Raw genomic sequence first — 19,699 nt, forward strand, 5'->3', positions numbered from 1 at the left:
AAGCGCTTTTGTTAAAGTCGTTAGCTCGACTTGAAGTGGCCCACTAGTTGGGCGGATCAATAACTCGAGTGTTGAAAATTGGCATAGGGAGCAATTTGGTCCCTAGCTTCTTCCACCACTTGTACTTCCCCTCTTTCGTTTTGATGACGTATATCTCGGGGTCCTCTTTGGGTGTTTTCTTTCTCTTCTGTTTCTTCTTCTGTGGAGCAGATGTAGAAGAATTAGCATCACCCTTTTTAGAAGAGTGTCTTACCTCTTTGACAATGTAGATAGTGGAGGTAGAAGGATCCTCCGCTTCAAAGGGATCTTTGGACTTGGTCAAGTCGGTAGCCATGACTGCTCTGCACTGTTGTTCCATTTTTGCCCGCTTTGCCTCCTCAAACTTTAGCATCTCGCTCTCGATCTTATAGGTGGATTGACCATGATTATCACTGATTGTGATCTCGCCACGACCTACATCAATCAAAGCTTTGCAAGTGGCAAGAAAATCTCTCCCTAAGATTAGAGGGACGTTCTTGTCTACTTTCATGTCAAGCACAATAAAGTCGGCAGGAAAAATAAAATCATCAACTTTAACTAAGACATCCTCAATCATACCTACAGTCTTGATGGACGAGTTATCGGCCAACCTGAGTGTTACATCTGAAGATTTGAGTGGCCCGATGTTGAGCTTTTCGTAGTACTTCAGTGGCATGAGATTGATGGACGATCCTAAGTCGCACAGTGCTTTGTCAACCTTCCCTTCTCCAATTCGGCACCTAATGATGAACTGGCCCGGATCTCTTTGCTTCACTGCCCTTTCCTTTTGGATGATCTCGCTGCAATGATGCGGTAGCTTAAGGTCGGCTTTAGTCGGCTTTTTTTTCCTCATTACCGCCTCCCTTAGTAGCTTCGCATACTTTGGTATCTCCTGCAACGATTCAACAAGTGGAATGTTAGTATGGACTTTGCAAAACATGTTAAGGAATTGCTTGAACTGCTCTTCAAGCTTGAACTTCCTCTTTGGCTGAAAAGGGAGTACAATCCCGTTGTGCCGCACAAGCTCCTGCTTAGTGGACGATTCTGCCTTCTCAGTGGCGGGCCGCTGCGGGGTGTGCGGCGGTCCGCCGGCGACTGGGCAGTCCTGCGTGGTTGACTCTGCCGTCTCAGTGGCGGGCCGCTGCGGGGTGTTCGGCGGTCCGCCGGCGACTGGGCAGTCCCCAGATTTCTGCTTTGCCACCCACTTCTTGTTAATATCATCCACTCTTGCTGCTGCCTTTGCTCTATCCTCATCTAACTTCTTCTGAATTTGCTCCATTTGAGTGGTAATATTGGTTACAGCTGCCGAGATTGTGTTCATTCCTTGCTCGAGGTTGTTTATCCTTGCTTCGACCACTCCGATCTTGGTGTCATTAATCTTCCTATCTTGCGTAATTACCTCCAAAATCTTCGTGATTCCTTGTTCATACTTGTCTTCCTTCTTCATCGGCTCAACCACTCCTCCTTTGCTAACATTAAATCCTGCAGGGGGTTGCAAGTAATTATTGTTAGAATAAGAAAGATTTGGGTGCGGACGGTTCCCATTATAATTATTGAAATTACCGCCCCCCTGATTAGGGCGATAATTGTTATTGTAGTTTCTGGGACCGCCTCCTTGCACGTAGTTGATTTCTTCCACAGTTGATATGGCAGTTTCGGGTGCCTTGACCGCCACTATGGAAGTTGCCGGAATTGGATCTTCCTTCCTCGAGATGTCCATTTGATCAATCCTGACTCTAAGTTCTGCTAACTCCTTAGCAAAAGAACTTTCTTCGGCCTCTTCTATGGCTGCTACTCTTCTCGTGGCATGCCTTTCCTTCGACCACCCCCGACTGTTGGTGGCGAACTCCTCGATCACCGCCATGGCATCCTCTCCTGTCTTTCTTAGAAATCCTCCATTTGCCCCTGAATCAAGCATAGCACATATTTTCTCATTAAATCCATTATAGAGGATTCCTACCTGATGGTCTATGGAAAAACCATGGTTTGGGCACTTTCGAAGAAGAGCTTTGAAACGAGCAAATGCCTCATAGAGGGGCTCGTCATGGCCTTGTGTGAACTGAAAGATCTCACTTTTGAGCTTCAAAATAGTGCCTGGCGGGTAGTATTTGTCGAGGAAGGTAGCTACGATGTCCTTCCATGTGGAGACCTTTTCTGGTGGCATACACTCAAACCACTCCTTAGCAGAATCAATCAATGAGAATGGAAAAAGTCTTACCCGTATGGCATCGTCGTCGACACCATTTAATTTCAGAGTGTTTGCGATTTCCACGAATTTGGAGAGATGGCGGTTAGCATCTTCAGTCGCCCTACCTGCAAAAGGAGTTTGCTCGACCCTTTGGATAAGGGGCATGCGTAACTCAAAATTGTTAGCATCAATACGAGGGCCGTTAGGAAAAGTGATCATATTCCCATGATTGAACATGTTCATCACAGGTAATGTTTCTCTGTTCTTCTTTTCCATGGCTTCTCGGGCTGCTCTCTCCGCATCTCTCTCATCCATCAGCAACTTCACCATCTCCTGCAGCTTCTCAATATCTGTTCGGTCACCCATTGTTCCTGATCCTTTTTCACTTCTTATTATTCTACGAGTTCTTTCAAGTTCTAAATCAAGCGGCTCTAAGATGTACTTCCCAGAACGCGTTCGCATACAAAACCTGCAAGACTCGAAAACAAAAAAAAATTAAAACAAAAAGCAATAAAAATCCAAAGTAGTAAAATTATCGTTTGAAGATATCACTCCAAAGTGAATTGTCTTCCCCGGCAACGGCGCCAAAAACTTGATGCACTTTTTATTTGCACTATAAATACCTGCAAGTATACAGAGTAGGTATAGTATAGCAAAAGGTTAGTACCGGGTATCGAACACGGGGAAGATGTACACAAAGTGTCTATCTTCTACTAGAACTCAATTACTATCTGGAGAAACAAGAATTTTTGGAAACTTTTGAAAACAGTAAATATTAAAAACAGTAAACAACTAAATGCAAGCAAATCACGGAGAGAAAAGTATAGAGATAAGGGGAATTCCAGGGATGTGCTTTCACTTTTATGGTTATACAAATTCCAAACTACAATACCCTAGCACAGTTAATACTTTGAAAGGACGAGTCACCTAGCTTATGCTCATGCGATACAAACGTTGATTACTAACATTAGGGTTGTCAATCCTAACACGTAACTCCAAAAAGCTCCTAAGACCCTTGAAAAGTCCTCACTCTCAATTAACAGTGCCGTTTTAAAGGAAGCTAACTGTAGTGTCTACTAAGTGGATCTAACTCGCTAGAACTCTGTCACAGTTATGAAGCAAGTTGTATTGAATCATACATAATTGTGTCACTCAATTATGAAGCATCATGATTAACTTAGGGAAGAAACAAAGTAAAAACAAAACGGATATTAAATAGAAAACGGAATTGTATAACCAAAGTTGCTACTAACACATCCCTAGAATCCTATGAGTTTAGTTACACATGACTGAATAAACTAAAAACATAGATTGAAGGGAAAACAATTTGAACATAAAACTAAAGCAAATAAAACCCGTAGGTTGAATCCTTGTCGTTCTTGATGTTCTTGAAATCCTTCTCCAACTCCTTGCACAATTGAAGTACTCTAGCTTTTGATCTCTATGAATGTTGCAAGTAGTCACTCTCTTTCTCTATGAATGTGTTCTTGTTGTGTGAAAAACTCTTTTTGATGAAGCTTGAGGTCCTATTTATAGGGGAAGATTATTCCTCATCATAGAAGGAAAAGATCTTCAAAATTTGGTAAATCTTGGAGCAAATCTAGGGCTGGTCGGATTCGCCGCCTTTCTCCGGCGGGCCGCCGCACCTTGGCCGGCGGTCGCCGCGTTGGAGTCCAGAGACTCTGACCCTTCGGTGGCGGACCGCCACATGTCCTCCGGCGGTCGCCGGGCGAGACTCTTCTCCTAGCGTAAATTTCCGAGGCGGGCCGCCACATAGCTCTGACCGCCGGGCGCCGGCGGTCGCCGTACAACTTCGCGGCGGTCGCTGGTCGCCGTCTGACTCCAGATTTCCAGACTATGCGTTTTTACTCCCCTTTTCGGCTCAAATATGCACATTTCTCACAAAACACGTCAAAATACCAAAATGTATAGAATATGCAAATAATGGACATGTAGAGTGATTTTGATAACAAAAACGGACCAAATAATGGCCTTAATAATGCATTGGCTTGAGATTATTATATTTAACAGGGTGAAGATCTTACAATTGCACAAATTGGGGCCTCGGGAGCTGTACTAGGGACGAGAGACGAGAATAACGCATTGATTTCAGTGCACTTGACTCATATTCGTGAGCCTATCCAAAAATGCACAAGTTGTCGTAAATCAGCTGGGCCCGAGCCACACCTTTGCAAGGACACTCGTTACTTCTTACAGTCGCCTTTTATCACTCAAAGATGCATCACTGATCAAGACGAGTTTGTAGTGTTAGCAACAGCCGGGGTAACTAACTAACTAACTATCCAACTAACATCTCTACCTACTCTTGTTCCGGTAATTGTTCATTTTGTTGAGGCATAAATCTTAGGTTTGGGATGTGCTCTCCATTGAAGACGTGGTAGATATCACGGGCACTTGCCCTAGACGCTCAGGCGCAGCTCAGCAGTAGTGGAAGCAGCAGTTAGAGTATGGAAGTATAAGTATCCGACTTCAATGGTTGATGATTGTGCAATGGCCTACCTCTTCCTCAACCCAACAACCAATTTAACTCAATAGGAGAAACTAGTTTCATTCATAAGTCTTCCAACTACTAAATGTGTGAGATGGTGTTCAATCTTCCTCATAATTATTGCTGTTTTTTCAACATTTTTTTTTATTTTCGACCATTATAATTTCTTGAAATCACAACTTATTTAGGGGGTATTTCTTTTTTAGTTCTAGAGTAAAACTTAAGTTCCATAACCGTACTGGACTTTTTTTAAAATTCCGACTTTTAGTTCTTCTTCTCCTTCATCATCTTCTTCTTCTTCAACTCGTTGAGGAGCCACAAACTGATAATTTTGGAAGTATGAATCCACTGATGCTCGAGCTCCACTCCATTGCGGCTCATTTTGGCTTTGTGAATAGGGGCGATTACTCCAATCAGGCTCAGGTTGGCTTGGGGAAAAGAGGGGACGACTCTACTGTGATTGAGACTCTTGGCTTGGATAGAAAGACCACTGAGGTGGGTCATACTCGGGATTCATAGGCGCCGGTTGCACATAATCAGGATGCGGTTGCGACATCTTAATATGTCGCGTGTTACCGTGTCCACCAATTTGAACACCCCTCACCCCAGGATGTGGTTGCATGACCACATCTTGGTGTTGGGAAGCCGGGTACTCCATGACATTGGCGTGGTTCGTAGACTGAAGGGTACACCTAACAATTTCTTGAATCTGTCGTACTCTTGGGTCTATCTCTTGATTAGTAGTCAAATGTCAAACTTGCTGAAAACCCTCAACCTAGATAAAAAAAATTATAAAAATATCAATACGAAACAAACTATAACACATGAAAGCATATAGTTTAATATAACAAACTTACAAATAGTCTTATGTCAGAAGCTGTCCGTTCATCCCAACAGTTGACTGTACCCCAGGTTGAGTTAGGTACGTCACCGTAATCCTGTTATACCACGCCATGTATCCCGGACTCAGTGGAATGTTATTGTACATCGTTGCGCCACCTAAGGTTGCCTCGAACCTTTCATATCTCATGTCCCATTCCCCAATAAAGAACTGACGCGTTTCTTCCCAATTAGTTCCTTTCTTACCACGCCGATTTTTTTTTCCAAATGATCGGCTTCTTTGAGCATCCTATCTACGAATTGATGAATCTCCTGGTACTGATTAAATTGTCTGCACACTCGTCCAGCCTCATGCGCCTCGACATATGCCCAACATACCAAATAAGTGTCACAATGGGAGCATTCAGTCACATCCCTATAGTAGTATGCAATTTGCATATGGCGTCTACAGAAACTGCAAAACCAACAATGTAAAAGCCAAATCAATTTCATAATAAATTCATAAATTAAGTAAAAAAAAAGACATTTACCTTCCCAGGTTTAATCAAAGATATTTGATCTTGGTAATGCTCAACCGAAAATCTAGGAGCATTTCCTATGTGCGTAGTTCCTTTGCACCTATAAATAAAATTGATGTAAAAAGCCAAAGACCTAAGATACATAAACAAATAAATGTTTAAATACATACCTGGCGCCACATGGCGTATATGGCTCGTGCACGAGCGCTCCTATGAACGACGGCCTCAATGTGGGCATTCTTTCCCACGCCCATAGCTGCAGAAGCACCATAGGCCCACCCAACTCTTTCCTCTGATCTATGGAAGCCCCACACAGATAATGATACAGGTACGACAAAGCCGCACTACCCCAACTAATATTTTGCACTTCGTCCGGATCCTCCAATGCATTCAGCCACATATAAGGAACCTTACACCTCGTGGTGTATGGTAGAATGAGTCCTCCTAACAAGATTAGGGATGGATACATAATCTTCGGATATATACATATGTAGGTAGGTCATCATCCAAATGTATCCTCGTTTGATTGATCAGAGCGGTCATCAGCAAACCGCCCTGCTTTGTCTCTGACCCTGTATCTGGTAACCATCCCAACAAAACTCGGCACTTGCTAGGTCAATCGGGATATCCAACATGATAGTCACGGCCTGTGAAAACGTGACTGTCTGCTCTCAAGCCCTAAATGGCTTGCATATCTTCTAAAGTCATCGTCGCCTCTCCAATCGGTAGATGAAAAGTGTGCATTTCCGGCCTCCAACGCTCAATCAAAGTCGTGATAAGCTCATTGTCGACCTTCATCGACTTCCCACAATCCATCACGCCTTTGAAACCAAATCTCTCAAGCCAATACATCACATTGTCATGAATATCGACATCCCAAATCTTACTTTCCGTTTGTCGAACTTTGAAAAGATGTGTTGTGCCATCATTCAGTAGTTTATTTGAAATGTGTTTTCTCTGAAGAAATAGCACTGACGGATAATAACGGTCCGCAAGAACTTGAAGTTGCCATCTAATCTAATAACATATTCACAAAACAAAAATTACAAACTCACATTTAAAATACAAATAACTTATATATTCAAATTCATCATCAAAACGACAAAATATTATAAACCAAATGATTCCCTCCTAATCCATTGATATCCAATCATATACTATATATTAGAAACTCCAATTCATCACAATTCATGTTTATAAGGCCTAATTTACATATAACTCCTAAATTAGAAATTCACAATTAATTCCACTTCAATGTATATATAACTTGTAAATTATTATGATAATCAAACTAAGTAGCCATTGCAAAAATTACCCAATATAATCAAGCCAATAAAGGTTCAATACAAGAAACATTTCAACCCTACTCTCTCCAATAACAACCAAAATCACAACACCAAGCATCTCAAACATATCAAAAACTATACAATAGAATGAATTTCACCAATAAAATCCATTACAACTAACAAAACAACAAAACATCGGTCAAAATTGAACAATTTGTAATAAACCCTAATTTACAAAATTGGGAGAAACCTACACAAAATATGCAATAAACACCGAATAAGGGATAAATATTGAAAGATTGAAGAAAACTTATCGAAATATATTGGAAATCGCCGAGATTCGCCGGAAAATCGCCAAGAAATCGCCGGGAAATCGCCTGCCTCTTTCCCTCACGTGCGCAAAATGAAGCTACTGCCTCTCGCGTCTGTTTAAGTTCGAAAAAGAGACGCATGACCCTTATGCGTCTTACCCTAAGACGCATGACAGTCATGCGTCTTCTAATAAAATAAAATAAAAAATTGAAAGACGCATGAGCTTAATGCCTCTAACCCTAAAGCGCATGGCAGTCATGCGTTTCATTAACAGGAGACGCATGACGCTCATGCGTCTCTCCTTAAGTCGGAATTTAAAAAAAAGCCCAATATAGTTTGGAACTTAACTTTTCCCCTAAAACTAAAAAAGAAATACCCCCTTATTTAGAGTAATGTTTTTTCATTGTAACATTGGTTTTTTATTCTTTTATTCCTTTTGTCTATATAACTACAACAATTCGGATAGAAAATAAAGTAATTAAAACCCGAGCAAGTAAAAAATCAGACAGATCACACCTCTCCATTTTAGGAGTAATTGCAAAATTATCTTCTTTTATTGAACAAATTAAGGAAAAGCAGCAAGTATTATACAAGTAAGAGCCTCATAGATTAGATACCAATAAATCTTTTACATATATCGTTCGATAGAGTAGATTCGTCATTAATATTAATTTTGGGAGTAGTATCATATATAGTTCATCCATATAGTATTATGTGTCAATCGTGAAGCCCAAACATTTACAACAAATGCTATTCATATCTCACCACTTGATTTACATTATTTCAACTATTTTATTTAGCTAAAGATAAAGAGCTACTAAACTTTCGACACAGACATCAGCCTCAAGAAAAGTACCAATATTCCTAATCTTGGGATGCCTAAACGAACCCTCTTTTGCGTCATACACAACAAAGCCCGACCCATAAACCAACAAGACCTCACCCTTCCCTCTGACACACAAAGGTGTCGAATAGGGACCTTTCCATGGATCATCAAGATATGGAATCACCACCAACTTCACCCTAGAGACGGGACGAACACCCGCGATCCAAGTAGCTCGGTTCACTCACAACCCCACGAGATTCGTTTCCCAGATCGAAAGACACAATCTCCCACTTAGAATCCACCCCAAACCTCCTCCCCCAATGAAGGCTCCCACTCACAAACTTGCCACTATCATCAAAGGGCAAACCATCACATCAATCACTTTCCAAGAATCATCCCTCAAGCTATAGATGTTCACCACACTCTCATACCTCCCACCATTGCAAAATCCAGACAAGAATCCAACAACCTTATAATCATCATTAGCTTCAACATATCCAAATCCGTATTTAGTAATGAACAAACCCCTCTTCAAATCATCATCCACATCGGGCAATTTCCGATGCTTTCTTGTGGAGGGATTCCATACGAAGAAATGCTTGCCGTTGACGGCGATGCAGACGAGCCCATTGCAGCTGCCGACGACGCGGGCGGAATTGCGAGGATTCTTCATCGGATAGTCTAAATCGGCGGCGTCCGCCGCCGCACCGGCGAGGAGGGAATGGAGGGAGCAGTGCTTCAGGGTGTAGAACGGGAGGAGGACGGTGGCGATGGCTCTCCGGCGGGAAAAGATCGGATCTTTGGATGAGATCAGGATGTGGGATTATGCCCTTTGCAAATATGAAGTATAGAGAGCGAGCTAAAGCTGTGACCAGAGTCGGTGAAGGCTCGGGGAGGGAACAGATATTGAGACTCATCCATCAGCCAAAACTAGCCGTTGGTGAAGTGATAGTTATAACTGATTTTCTGTTTTGATTTGGGGTGTGGTTATCTCAAGTTGAAGTCTTCTATTTTTAGCTCGGTATTTTCTCAGTTTATATAGCAGAGTGAAAACACACACACACATAGCAGATTGGGGGTTTGTGAGCTCTAGCTTGTGATTAGTTTAGAGCATTCAATTTGTAAGTGTGAGCCATCTTCTTGAGAGTGTTGATTCAATAAACTTCGAGTGACTTCTCCGTGGATGTAGGCAGCCTTTGCCGAACCACGTAATTGCTGAAGAGTGCTTTACTTTTCTTGTTTGAGATAGTCTTCAATCGGTAGTTTCATCCTAACACAGGAGGTGGGCGTCGATGAAGTGGCGGCTGGAGATGAGGCGGCGCCATGATTGGGAGACGGAGAGGAAGCGGAGGAGGGATTTGACGGGGAGGCGGGAGAGGATTTCGGCGATGATTTCTTCGGGGAAATTGGGGGTTTCGCGGCGGATTTTGGTGGGTCTGGATTGGATTTGATCGGTGGTGATGATTGGGGATTGGGTTTGGGGATTTGATTTGGTTTCTTCTTCCATTGTTTCTGGAGTTGACTTGTTGGCTGATGGGAGCTGAATGTGATGAGGATTTTTGGTGTTTTCGAGGTGAGATGGGATTAGTTGAGTGTTAGAATATGATTTTTGGGCAATTCGATGATTTGTTTTTTGGGGAAATGACAATCAGATGGAATTTGTAATGAAAAAGGATAATGTTTGTTTATTTCATCTGGAAAAACCAAGCTACTTGTGTTTGTTATCTATACGCATAAGTTCAGTATGGTGATATTCGGTTTGTTAGCTCGTGAGCACGCTTGTTAGGTGATTTAATTTGAAAAATGAAATTATTAACCAAATATAAAATTATTAACTAAATAGTAATAATATATTTCCTTATACCAAATTTAAATATGTAGCTATTTTGTTTACCTTAAGTCACCAATGAATATATTGAGAGCCTATGAGATATTCGATAAACAAAGTTTGAAACTTAGTTTGATACTATATAACAAGCTTGAGTACGATGATAATCAGCTTGGCTTGGCTCGGCTCGATTTGAATACACTCGTATGCAATAGTGGATCTGCAAACCTGAACTTGTAGGGTCGAATACGATGAAGAAGGTCGTTGTCGGTGTCAAAAGGTAGAGGAGGTGTGAAAGAACACAAAGGGTTAGGGAGGAGCTGCCCTATTGTCGGGTTAGCGCCAACTCCAAGACCTAAATTTTAAAGATTTTCTCAATTTCACGAGCCAGCGATGGTTTAGTCAAACACATATAGTTCAAACGTTGCCCCTACATAATGTACTATGTTCGATAGTATTTGTATTTGAATTCGGGCATATATTTTATATGAGAAATTGATTTTTTTGTGTATTAGAGTTTTAAGACATATGTAGATTGCGATCAAATTAAAATACAAGTTCAAAAAATATAAAACAAAATGAAAGTTCAAATAATAAAGAAAAATATATAGTTCATTCGATACCTCACAATCACGCATCATAAATTAGTGGAATTCTACTCATACTACAAAAGGAAACAACACTTATAAATCAACACGAATCAATTCACAAATAAACACAAAAGTTTTGAGTTAGTTGTTAACAACACTTGCACACACAAACAAAGGAAAACAAAAACACCAAACAAATTATGAGTTCCCAGTCGTGCCGTGCTGTTTAAGGGCTAGCACCCAACCTCGTGGGAGTCGAATGCCTCCTCGGTCGGGCAGGGGAACCGGAGAAAGACAGTCGTTTCTTTGCAGAAGCGGCTGTCTCCGACCCCTGCGGGTTAGGCAACCGTGACCTAGCCCGTGCGGACTCCGTGTAGGCCATGTAGCCCGGAACCGCAGGCGAGCTAGCAAGGCTCTCATTGTCTCTCAACGACGAGCCCGCATAGCTACTCCGCCTCCGGCATTGCTCGGACTGGGTGCTATTCAGGCTCCTCGAGTCATCATCCGTGACAAGAACCCCCCTCGGGCTCGCAGGCCTAATCCTCCCTCCAGCCCTCGACTTGGGAGTCGAGGGTGACTGCCTGCCGGGAGGCCGCCGGCCTCCCTGGGCAGTCGGAGACTGGACCTTCGTGTCTCCACGAATAGCAACGGCGCGGCCCGAGGCTGCCTTTGCCGCGGCTTCGTACTCGGCCACGTCGCCCTTCTCCCACGGCCGCGCGGCCATCCACCTCTCCAACCAGCTCCATCCCCACCCGGGATTGATCGGATCCACGAACGCTTGGTTTGTGGAATCCGAGAGATTTTTAAGAGTCTAATGACACAAAAATCAACACACTCATCAAAATGCATAATTTCACAACTAACTTATTCAAGAAACGAATACAAAAAATACATTATATATATATATATATATACCTGATGTGAATATGCATAAGCTAAGGCTCTCTCTCTCCTCCTAGCAGCTTCTTGCTTATAATTTATATCTGCCTCAATCTGCTCTTTAGATCGGCAACTTTGATCCCAATTTTCCCCTTTCTGATTAAAAAAACACACACGCAATTTAGCCATACTTACTAAAATTCTTGAAGAAATTTAGTAATGCACCCTTTGAAGGCCAAAAAACTCACAAATCCTCTCGACTTGTCGAGATCATCGTCATGAATCCACCCGTTCTGCCTGTGAACGGACGGATTCTCCTCCAACAACAGGGTTCGCCTTGCACGAATCTCAGACTGCAGACGAGCCATCGTCTGCATACACTTCAAGCTCGCGGCCGCCTGCCTCTCGACCGACTTCCCTCCCACCACGGTTTTCAGCCTCATTAAGCATCTCAGAGCCCTAAAAACTCTCCTTGCCTAAATTCACAGACAAGATTAGCGTTCGAGGCCAAATATCTCGAGTTAGAGTCTGTTTTGACATTTTAAAATTGAATGTTGCAATTAACAATAATAAAAAAAAGAGACTAATATCCAACACTAAAGAAATTCATTCATTCATTCAACCATACCATATATCCTCGGAAAGCTGCCTGAATCTTGACGGAGGCCATCTCTTCCTTCGTCTTGCCCGAGCCGTGCGCTGCGGCTCTGAGGCGGACGACCTCTGCAGCAGCGTTGGCTGCTGCAACGGCCGCCTCAGCAGCCATGGCGGTCACGAGAGCAACAGAATAGGCGTGCCTATTCTGTTCGCTCTCCGCTTCGTGCAACTTCACCTCCTGCGCTGGAGGTGCAAACATAAGTTAATCAATACATGACGGATTATGATATGTGGAATCAAGACGAGTATAGGGGCGATCCCAACCTTCTGAGGACTCCGGCTTGTGCCTCGCGGTTCGGTATTTCTGCAAGTGGCTCTTCACGTGGTAGATTGTGAGGCCTTCAACATTCATGAGCTTCAACACGCCTTTTGGCGTAGCTCCTGCATAGTTAGTCTCGTATTAGTTTCTGCTGACAGACTTTTATAGTGGTTTCAGTTCTCTCTTTATGTTGTCTGTAAGACACTTACGTTCGCCACCACCTAGTTTCGTAACAGCCTCTGAGAAAACTTCGTGCAGCTCAGGCGTCCAACGCATCCGTGCCTTGGTTGCTGGCGAAGGACAAGGAGAGGCGACCGCAGGAAGCGTCTGCGCAGTAGAGACTGTAAGAAGGCGGCGCTCCTGGATCTGAGGCTGGTACGTCGCGAAGTTTGGTGGCAATTCGAGCAGCTGTAAGTCGAGTCGAGTAAAACTAAGCTCAAGCTTTCACTCATTTAGCATAAAACAACAGAGTTGAGAAGCAAACCTTGGCATCAAGATCTGGAACATTGACATCAACAAGAAGATCACTCAAGTTCAAATCAAGCGTGTCGTCCGGTGTGACTAACTGATCGGCCCACTCCCGCCAGTCTGTTTTCCTAGCCGAGTCATCCGATGGCACCACGTCTCTGTGGTGGGGAGGAGGCGCATCCGAGGTGTCTATAGTCCACGAAACGTCTTTACTTTCCGGCTGGCCATCTCTAGCAACGGTAGGGGAAGATTGGCTCAAGTGGAAAGATCCCCTGTCGTTCAATGCCTCGGAGATGAAAGGGGGAACTCTCAAATGGCTTGAGTCAGGCGAGAAAGAGGAGGAATGACTAAGACTAACAGAGGCCGACGAGAACGAATGCCCAGCTGTTCTGGTGTCGGATGCTAGTAGGTCTGTGGTCAGTTCATGCGCTAATGTAACCTGTGGTGAATCGGGAAGCTTGGGGTACTTTTCTTCCGAGAGTGCAGGTAGAACGTGCAGGGATCTCGATAGAGATCCAGAGGCTTCGACTTCATTTGAACGCTTTTTCTTGAATAATGCAGGAGCCATGTTCAATGATCCATGAACAGACTGAAAAATCGAAGGGGTTCTGCGATGATTCGAGCTTAAACGAAATCCGAGACCACAACCATCAGTTCAAGATCTGCAGTCAGCAACCAGCAATAGCTCATCCATCTGGAAAAGGAAAACAGAACTAGGAATGTCAATGCAACACAAAATGATATGATTACACCATAGTCTTGTGAAGAGATGTTTCATAGCTATATTTTCTACTCTTGCTAACTCATTCCCTCTTCATTGTTTGAAGCCTAGAGCGAAGAAACGAGAGGCTCGAGTAACAGATGGCTTGAACTCAGTTATGATGATGATTTGAGGCTCGAGGTTAAGTCAGTAGGCCTTGAGCCTCAAGTCATGGATGACTTGACTTCAATTCACGTTTAAGCTAAAGAAACACAAAGCCTACGAACGCTATCCACGAGGCTAGAAAGGCTCAAAATGGCTAATGAAACATCTCTTTCCGAAACGAGGCACTCTAGCTAACTCATTCCCCCTCGATTCAACATTTGAAAGAGGCTAGATCCATGAAACAAGAGGCTCAAGTAATCAAATGGCTTGAACTCGAGTCGTGATGATTTGAGGCTCGAGGCCTAGTCACTAGACTTTGATCCTCGAGTCATGTATGACTTGACATCAAGTCATGTTTGAGCTACAGGAAAGCTATGTATGAGGGTCGAAACATGGCTAGAAAACATCCTTTCACACAAACCAAATGGCAACATAACACAGTTCTGCATTATCACTACCAATATTGAAACATTCAAACATACGAAATCGAATACAGGCTAAAAACTCCAAACCATACAACAACAACAACAACAAACCTCGAGTTTCCTCAAATTTCCAATCTAATCAAGACTGGATTTTTTTCAGAGCTGTGATCATTTTAGCCACCAATGCTAGCTTTCAAACAAAACCAAATCAGAAGATACAGCAAAGGAAAGAAAGAAGAGAGACAAGGTTCATTCAATGAGATAAAGATAAACTCAATGTTTCCACACACAAGCATCCAATTTCAACAATTCAAGAAAACCAATCATCAAAAGACAGGTAAACAACAATATCACTTATTAATCGTATCTACTAAAATTCCTTATGGAGTCACAAATATATTCACGTAACTCCAGATATTCAAAGTGGGCCCGCACCAATTATCCTCACTTGCAAAAGGAAAGTATCTTCTCCTTGATCGACGAGGGACGGCCTCGCGACTCCGAGGTACCAGACGTGGCCCCCTATGGAGCCGAGGCACTGGGTGACACTCGCGTGGTGCGTGATCGTCGAGAACCTAAGAGGCCTGTCCTCTAGATGCATGATGTAGAACCTGATCAAGAAGAATTGAATTAGCCCTTTGCTTGTGGATGATGATGAACAAGGAACACATAGTTATGAGAAGAAGAGTAGATTTATCAACTTTTTTATAGTCCATCCGTCCACGACCAATAATCTCGTTTTTCCATTTTAATCCGGGCGCGAAAATCAATCACCTTCCACCCTTTATAAGTTTGGCACACTACACTACTCCAATACATGTATGACACTTCAACTAGCAATGCTCTAACCATTTTTCTCCATCTTTTCTGCTTCAACTAACAATAAACTAACCAATTTTACATATATTATCACTAATCAATTGCTCCTAAGTTGAAATACAATCAAAATCCCCTTTCACCACATATTCACTCAAATTGAGTTGATAATGTCACCCAAAATTCAAGGTATGTAAACACATTTTCATTTACAACATGATTTCCATTCCTTGCCATCAAATTAAAGCATCAAACACTTTTGCAGCCAATTGAATATCACAAATCCCTAAAATTCCAATATAGACCTAGGGATGCCACGGGACAGGTCGAGCTGCGCGTCGAGGGGGCCGAACTCATCGCCGTCCGGCGACGCCTCGATCACCTGACCGAATTCACGGAAACTCTCCGGCGTTGCTTCAATTGGTTGCAGCCTAATCGCCGCCGGAGAAGAAGAAGTCGCCGCCATCTGCCGACTGTATTCAAGGGGATAAGATCGGCGGCGGGAAGGGGAAATTGGTGGTGGGATGAAGGCGGATTTGGGCGGAGGGAGGGAGAGTTGTGGAAATGCCACCAAATTCATACGGCACTCTTCTACCTTTGCCACTACATTTTCCTTTTCATTTATTTATTTTTTATTTATGTGTATTCATGAATAAACACTTTTTAATCCCAGAAAAACACACATCGCACAAAGGAATTTTTATTTAAGTTGGATACGGTATTTTTTTTAATTGAAAAAAGACTATTTTATTAACAAGTGAAAAGATCTCATCTGAATTATCTCTTGCATGTAGTATTAGTTTTAAATAATTGAGTTAGTGGAATACGAAAGTTTTTTACCATTTATAGTAATTATGAAATGAGACTCTTATTCGCGAACGAAGGAATCTTATTCGCGAACGAAGGAAGTAAGTATAAAAATTAAAAGGCGTGAAAAAATTCGCGAACGAAGGAAGTAAGTATAAAAATTAAAAGGCGTGAAAAATAGAACAATAGTCTTGCAATCAAATTCATTTTCAGCCTAGCATGGATTGATTTATTTTGGGCCAACAAAGTCATAGTCCAACCCATAGGCCCAAATTTGACAAATAATCAATTTGTAATTGTATAAAGAGTTTATTTGATTTAAGGAAAATATCCATGTTTGCTCTAGCACCTTTTAGCAACCCTAGAAAAAAGAAAAAAGAAAAAAGAATTCACATATAATTAAAATTTAAATACGTACAAAAGTTGTTGAAAATGTTAGGTTCGGTATACTGAAAAACATGTTTCGAGCAAGTTTCGCTCGAATAGAATCTTGCTTGTATACGTAAAACTCTATAATCCACTTTTAACCCGATTCAGTATTATTCGAGCAATTTCGCACGAATAGAATCAGTATATTATTACATTGTGTTTGCTTGTGCATTTATAAGATGTTTTATCATTTAAATGTATAAGAAGCAAACAAAGTCTAAGTCTTTTGCTTAGTAGACTGGTTGTGGGCATCGTCCACTTTAAGGTAACACAGTCGGTTCTATGCAATGCTTTGCAAAAGAAAAAGAAGAATTTCACAACCCAGATAGGCTTAGACTACCCATCGTGAAAGGTTGCAATGTCAGTCCGATTATTTCTAAACCTTACTGAAATAAGATGACGTTGGTGTGGTATAGCACTGAATGGATCTAACAGCAAGACGTGTCTTTATGCTATCTAATGAAAGACTAGGTCTTGATAAATAACTACTCCCTCCGTCCCATTGAAGATGACCCACTTTCCTTTTTAGTTTGTCCCAACCAAGATGACCCATTACTTAAAATGGAAACACTTTTATCTCTACTTTATTCCCTCTCTCTTACTTTACTCTCTCCCTCTCAACACACAAAATAAAGTTGCATAAAATCCCGTGCCGCCTAAGAAAGCGATCATCTTCCTTGGGACGGAGGGAGTATTTCTTAATCTACATACGTTAGCATTGAGCATACGGTATTGATTATGCACTACTTTGACTTATCAAATGGTGTGGGTTTTTCGCAACCCAATAATCCTGATATATTGGGTAGTGGAGATTAATATCTAGCGGTGCTAGGATTGCTATTATATTGAATCGTGCGCGAGGTGAGTCTCGTTTGATAATGTCCTCAAGAGGAGCTTAAACAAGGTTTTATTATTCGGAAACTGGTCAGTTGGAGTTTTATTACTCTATGAATAATAAATAAGTGTTTCTTGCTAAGTCCACTATTGGAATTAATAAGATGTTAATTAATTGAGTCCATAGCAGATATTAATTAATTAATGGACATTTATATCTTAAGCGCGGGAAATAAATAATATAAATAATGTAAACCCGGATTACTTGTTTCGGATTTGGATGGGGAGAGTTCAATATTACTTCTGTAGTGGCTGCTCGTAATATTCCAATATAAGCTTGTATTAAATTGTGGGTTCAATTTAATTAGTAAAGAGCTAATTGGGAGAGCCCATATCCAAAACCTTCCATAGATCCCTGTCTGGGCCCAAAAGGAACTTAATATAAATAGGAGAATAAAAGAGACAGAATAATCACAATTTTTATTCTCAAAATTTTTAAAAATTTCGAACTCTCCAGCTGTGGAGGATTTCGAATTCTTCACCTATTCCCAAAAAGATTTCTTCTGTCTTCTTTATTCGAGTCCTAGTATTTTGATAAGATCAGCCCACCCTGATATCGAGATACAGTTCGGGAACCAGAGAGAAGATCCGTGGTCTAGTATTGAAGATCATCACGTGGAGAAGGCGCGAGCAATCGACGATTCTTTGGAGAATCAAATCGGTAACTCTAAACCGTAGAAATCATGTTTAGGATTTATATTTTCTAAGCATGAATTATTTGCGTTCTAGCATGCAATTATCTGTTTAACATGTGAATTGATTAATCGCATAATCGGTCAAATAGATCCGTGTCTGATTTATTTGATTTGTACAAGTCTTCCGTTGTGCAAGGGGCACCAAACCCCCAGCAGAAAATACATGACTCATGTGTTTATTTGTCTTAGCATCAAAACCAAAAACTTTTATGTTTTACTTTTAGAAAAATTAAATGTAAATTAGAGGTTCATTTAGCAATCAAGTTTTCTTGCAAAAATGCTGTCATTGTTGACACATGAATCTTATACATGAATACAGGCTACAGCGATATATATGAGATTAACATGCTCTCAAACTAATTCATGCAATTGTTCAATGAACCTTCAATACATAATATTTTCAAGAAAATGAACTAAGTATTTTGACTTTCCCCAAACTTTCATCTTGATCCAAAGGAAAAATATTGCCCATGTTCATAGTATATATCCAATTATCCATCTCAAAGTGTATGAGTGTGTTGTCAATTATCCATGTTGTTCGGGTAGTATTTTAATATTATTAATAGTATAGAATATTGTATGATACACATGAATAGTTTGAAAGACATTTTCGATGATTTTTCTCGGAGCGGATCAGCTCATTCATATACTACATCTTTTAATACTACACTAATCAAATAATGACATGTGGATATTTTTTAAATTAATAAAATAAAAGACTAAAAATTTAATTATCATCATACATTTTCTTATACACCAATAGTTTGCTGTCATGTATACAAAGAAAATAAACAGTAGAGAAATAGATGCTCCAGCTCCAAAGTAGGATGCTTAATAGAACAGACCAATGCCGAGACTTCAACATTTGGAATTTGTATCTCTTTCAACCATGTCAAAGTTTGAAACTTTTTCTTTCATTTCTTATTAGTCGTTGAACATCTTACTTTTCGTTTATTATGTAATCCTCCTCTCAGCTGTCAATAAGTGAAGTGAGCCGTAAATTAATATAAAGAAACTACATCTAACAATTGTAAGTTTAAAAAAAATTAACAAGTCTTACACTAAATAAAGGTTCACTTATCTCCAACTCAGGGAAAGAAATACAATATCCCACTGTCACTTTGATCTGAAAAATACTCATATGAAATATATAACATATTGGCAATATGCCTTTATCATATCAATACTGCATTACTTTCTTTCACCTTTGCTAAAAACCACATAATGTCAAAAGCTCTCCACTATAAATTGGATGAACGAAATAATCAATTAATGAAGATCATTCTTTTAAATAAATTTTAACTTATATCTAAGAAGCTCTCATATGTATCAATTATCATATTCCAATCCAATACAAATTTTATCTAATACTGCCTCATAAAAAGTTACGAATTACATTGAATATTTCGACGGAATTTTCTATCCTTAAATATATTTTTCCTTTCATATGCATCTAACTTAGAGAATTAGAAGGAAGAAAATCACATAATACCAATAGGTTCAAAATAAGTCAAGAAATCAAGTAAAAAAATACATAGTTGTAAACGTAAATTAATCGGAGCTAACCTTACGTGCAGACAAAAAAAAGTT

General features: G+C 40.9%; 3 protein-coding genes, 1 non-coding gene and 1 pseudogene across 4 annotated transcripts in view; 1 reads left to right on the forward strand and 4 right to left on the reverse strand.

The window, feature by feature from the left end:
- Nucleotides 1-43: 43 nt before the first annotated feature.
- On the reverse strand, nt 44-2,572 carry LOC125189431. Its single transcript, XM_048086714.1, has one exon. It carries the CDS (start codon nt 2,570-2,572, stop codon nt 44-46), a length of 2,529 nt encoding a protein of 842 aa, XP_047942671.1.
- Nucleotides 1,995-2,101, forward strand: LOC125202958. Its single transcript, XR_007173283.1, has one exon. It is a non-coding gene; the product is annotated as a small nucleolar RNA R71 (small nucleolar RNA).
- Nucleotides 2,573-8,471: 5,899 nt separating the features above from the next.
- Nucleotides 8,472-10,041, reverse strand: LOC125189441 (annotated as a pseudogene).
- A 970-nt stretch (nt 10,042-11,011) lies between these two features.
- LOC125223332 (protein IQ-DOMAIN 3-like) overlaps nt 11,012-19,699 on the reverse strand; it is a 38,845-nt gene continuing 30,157 nt past the window's right edge. The window contains exons 2-8 of the mRNA XM_048126440.1: nt 13,195-13,872; nt 12,920-13,118; nt 12,716-12,832; nt 12,423-12,634; nt 12,043-12,270; nt 11,831-11,950; nt 11,012-11,726 (exon numbers count right to left, since the gene is read on the reverse strand). Of these exons, the coding sequence (XP_047982397.1) occupies nt 11,142-11,726; nt 11,831-11,950; nt 12,043-12,270; nt 12,423-12,634; nt 12,716-12,832; nt 12,920-13,118; nt 13,195-13,746 (2,013 nt within the window). The 5' untranslated portion in view covers nt 13,747-13,872 and the 3' untranslated portion in view covers nt 11,012-11,141. The remainder of the gene's footprint in view (nt 11,727-11,830; nt 11,951-12,042; nt 12,271-12,422; nt 12,635-12,715; nt 12,833-12,919; nt 13,119-13,194; nt 13,873-19,699) is intronic.
- Nucleotides 14,694-15,893, reverse strand: LOC125223379. The gene is made up of 2 exons (XM_048126507.1): nt 15,590-15,893; nt 14,694-15,079 (listed from the first exon to the last, which is right to left on the reverse strand). The coding sequence occupies exons 1-2, from the start codon at nt 15,862-15,864 to the stop codon at nt 14,887-14,889; spliced, it is 468 nt and encodes a 155-aa protein (XP_047982464.1). The 5' UTR covers nt 15,865-15,893; the 3' UTR covers nt 14,694-14,886.

Source organism: Salvia hispanica, chromosome 1 (genome assembly GCF_023119035.1).
Source record: "Salvia hispanica cultivar TCC Black 2014 chromosome 1, UniMelb_Shisp_WGS_1.0, whole genome shotgun sequence".
In the NCBI taxonomy this organism is placed as follows: domain Eukaryota; kingdom Viridiplantae; phylum Streptophyta; class Magnoliopsida; order Lamiales; family Lamiaceae; genus Salvia; species Salvia hispanica.

What these genes read in the sequence shown, in the direction of transcription:
- LOC125189431 (XM_048086714.1), bottom strand. Translation starts at nt 2,572, where the DNA reads ATGGGTGACCGAACAGATATTGAGAAGCTGCAGGAGATGGTGAAGTTG.
- LOC125223379 (XM_048126507.1), bottom strand. Translation starts at nt 15,864, where the DNA reads ATGAATTTGGTGGCATTTCCACAACTCTCCCTCCCTCCGCCCAAATCC. An exon ending in CTGTCCCGTGGCATCCCTAG is followed by an intron (nt 15,080 to 15,589) that starts GTCTATATTGGA and finishes CTTCTTGATCAG; the next exon opens with GTTCTACATCATGCATCTAG.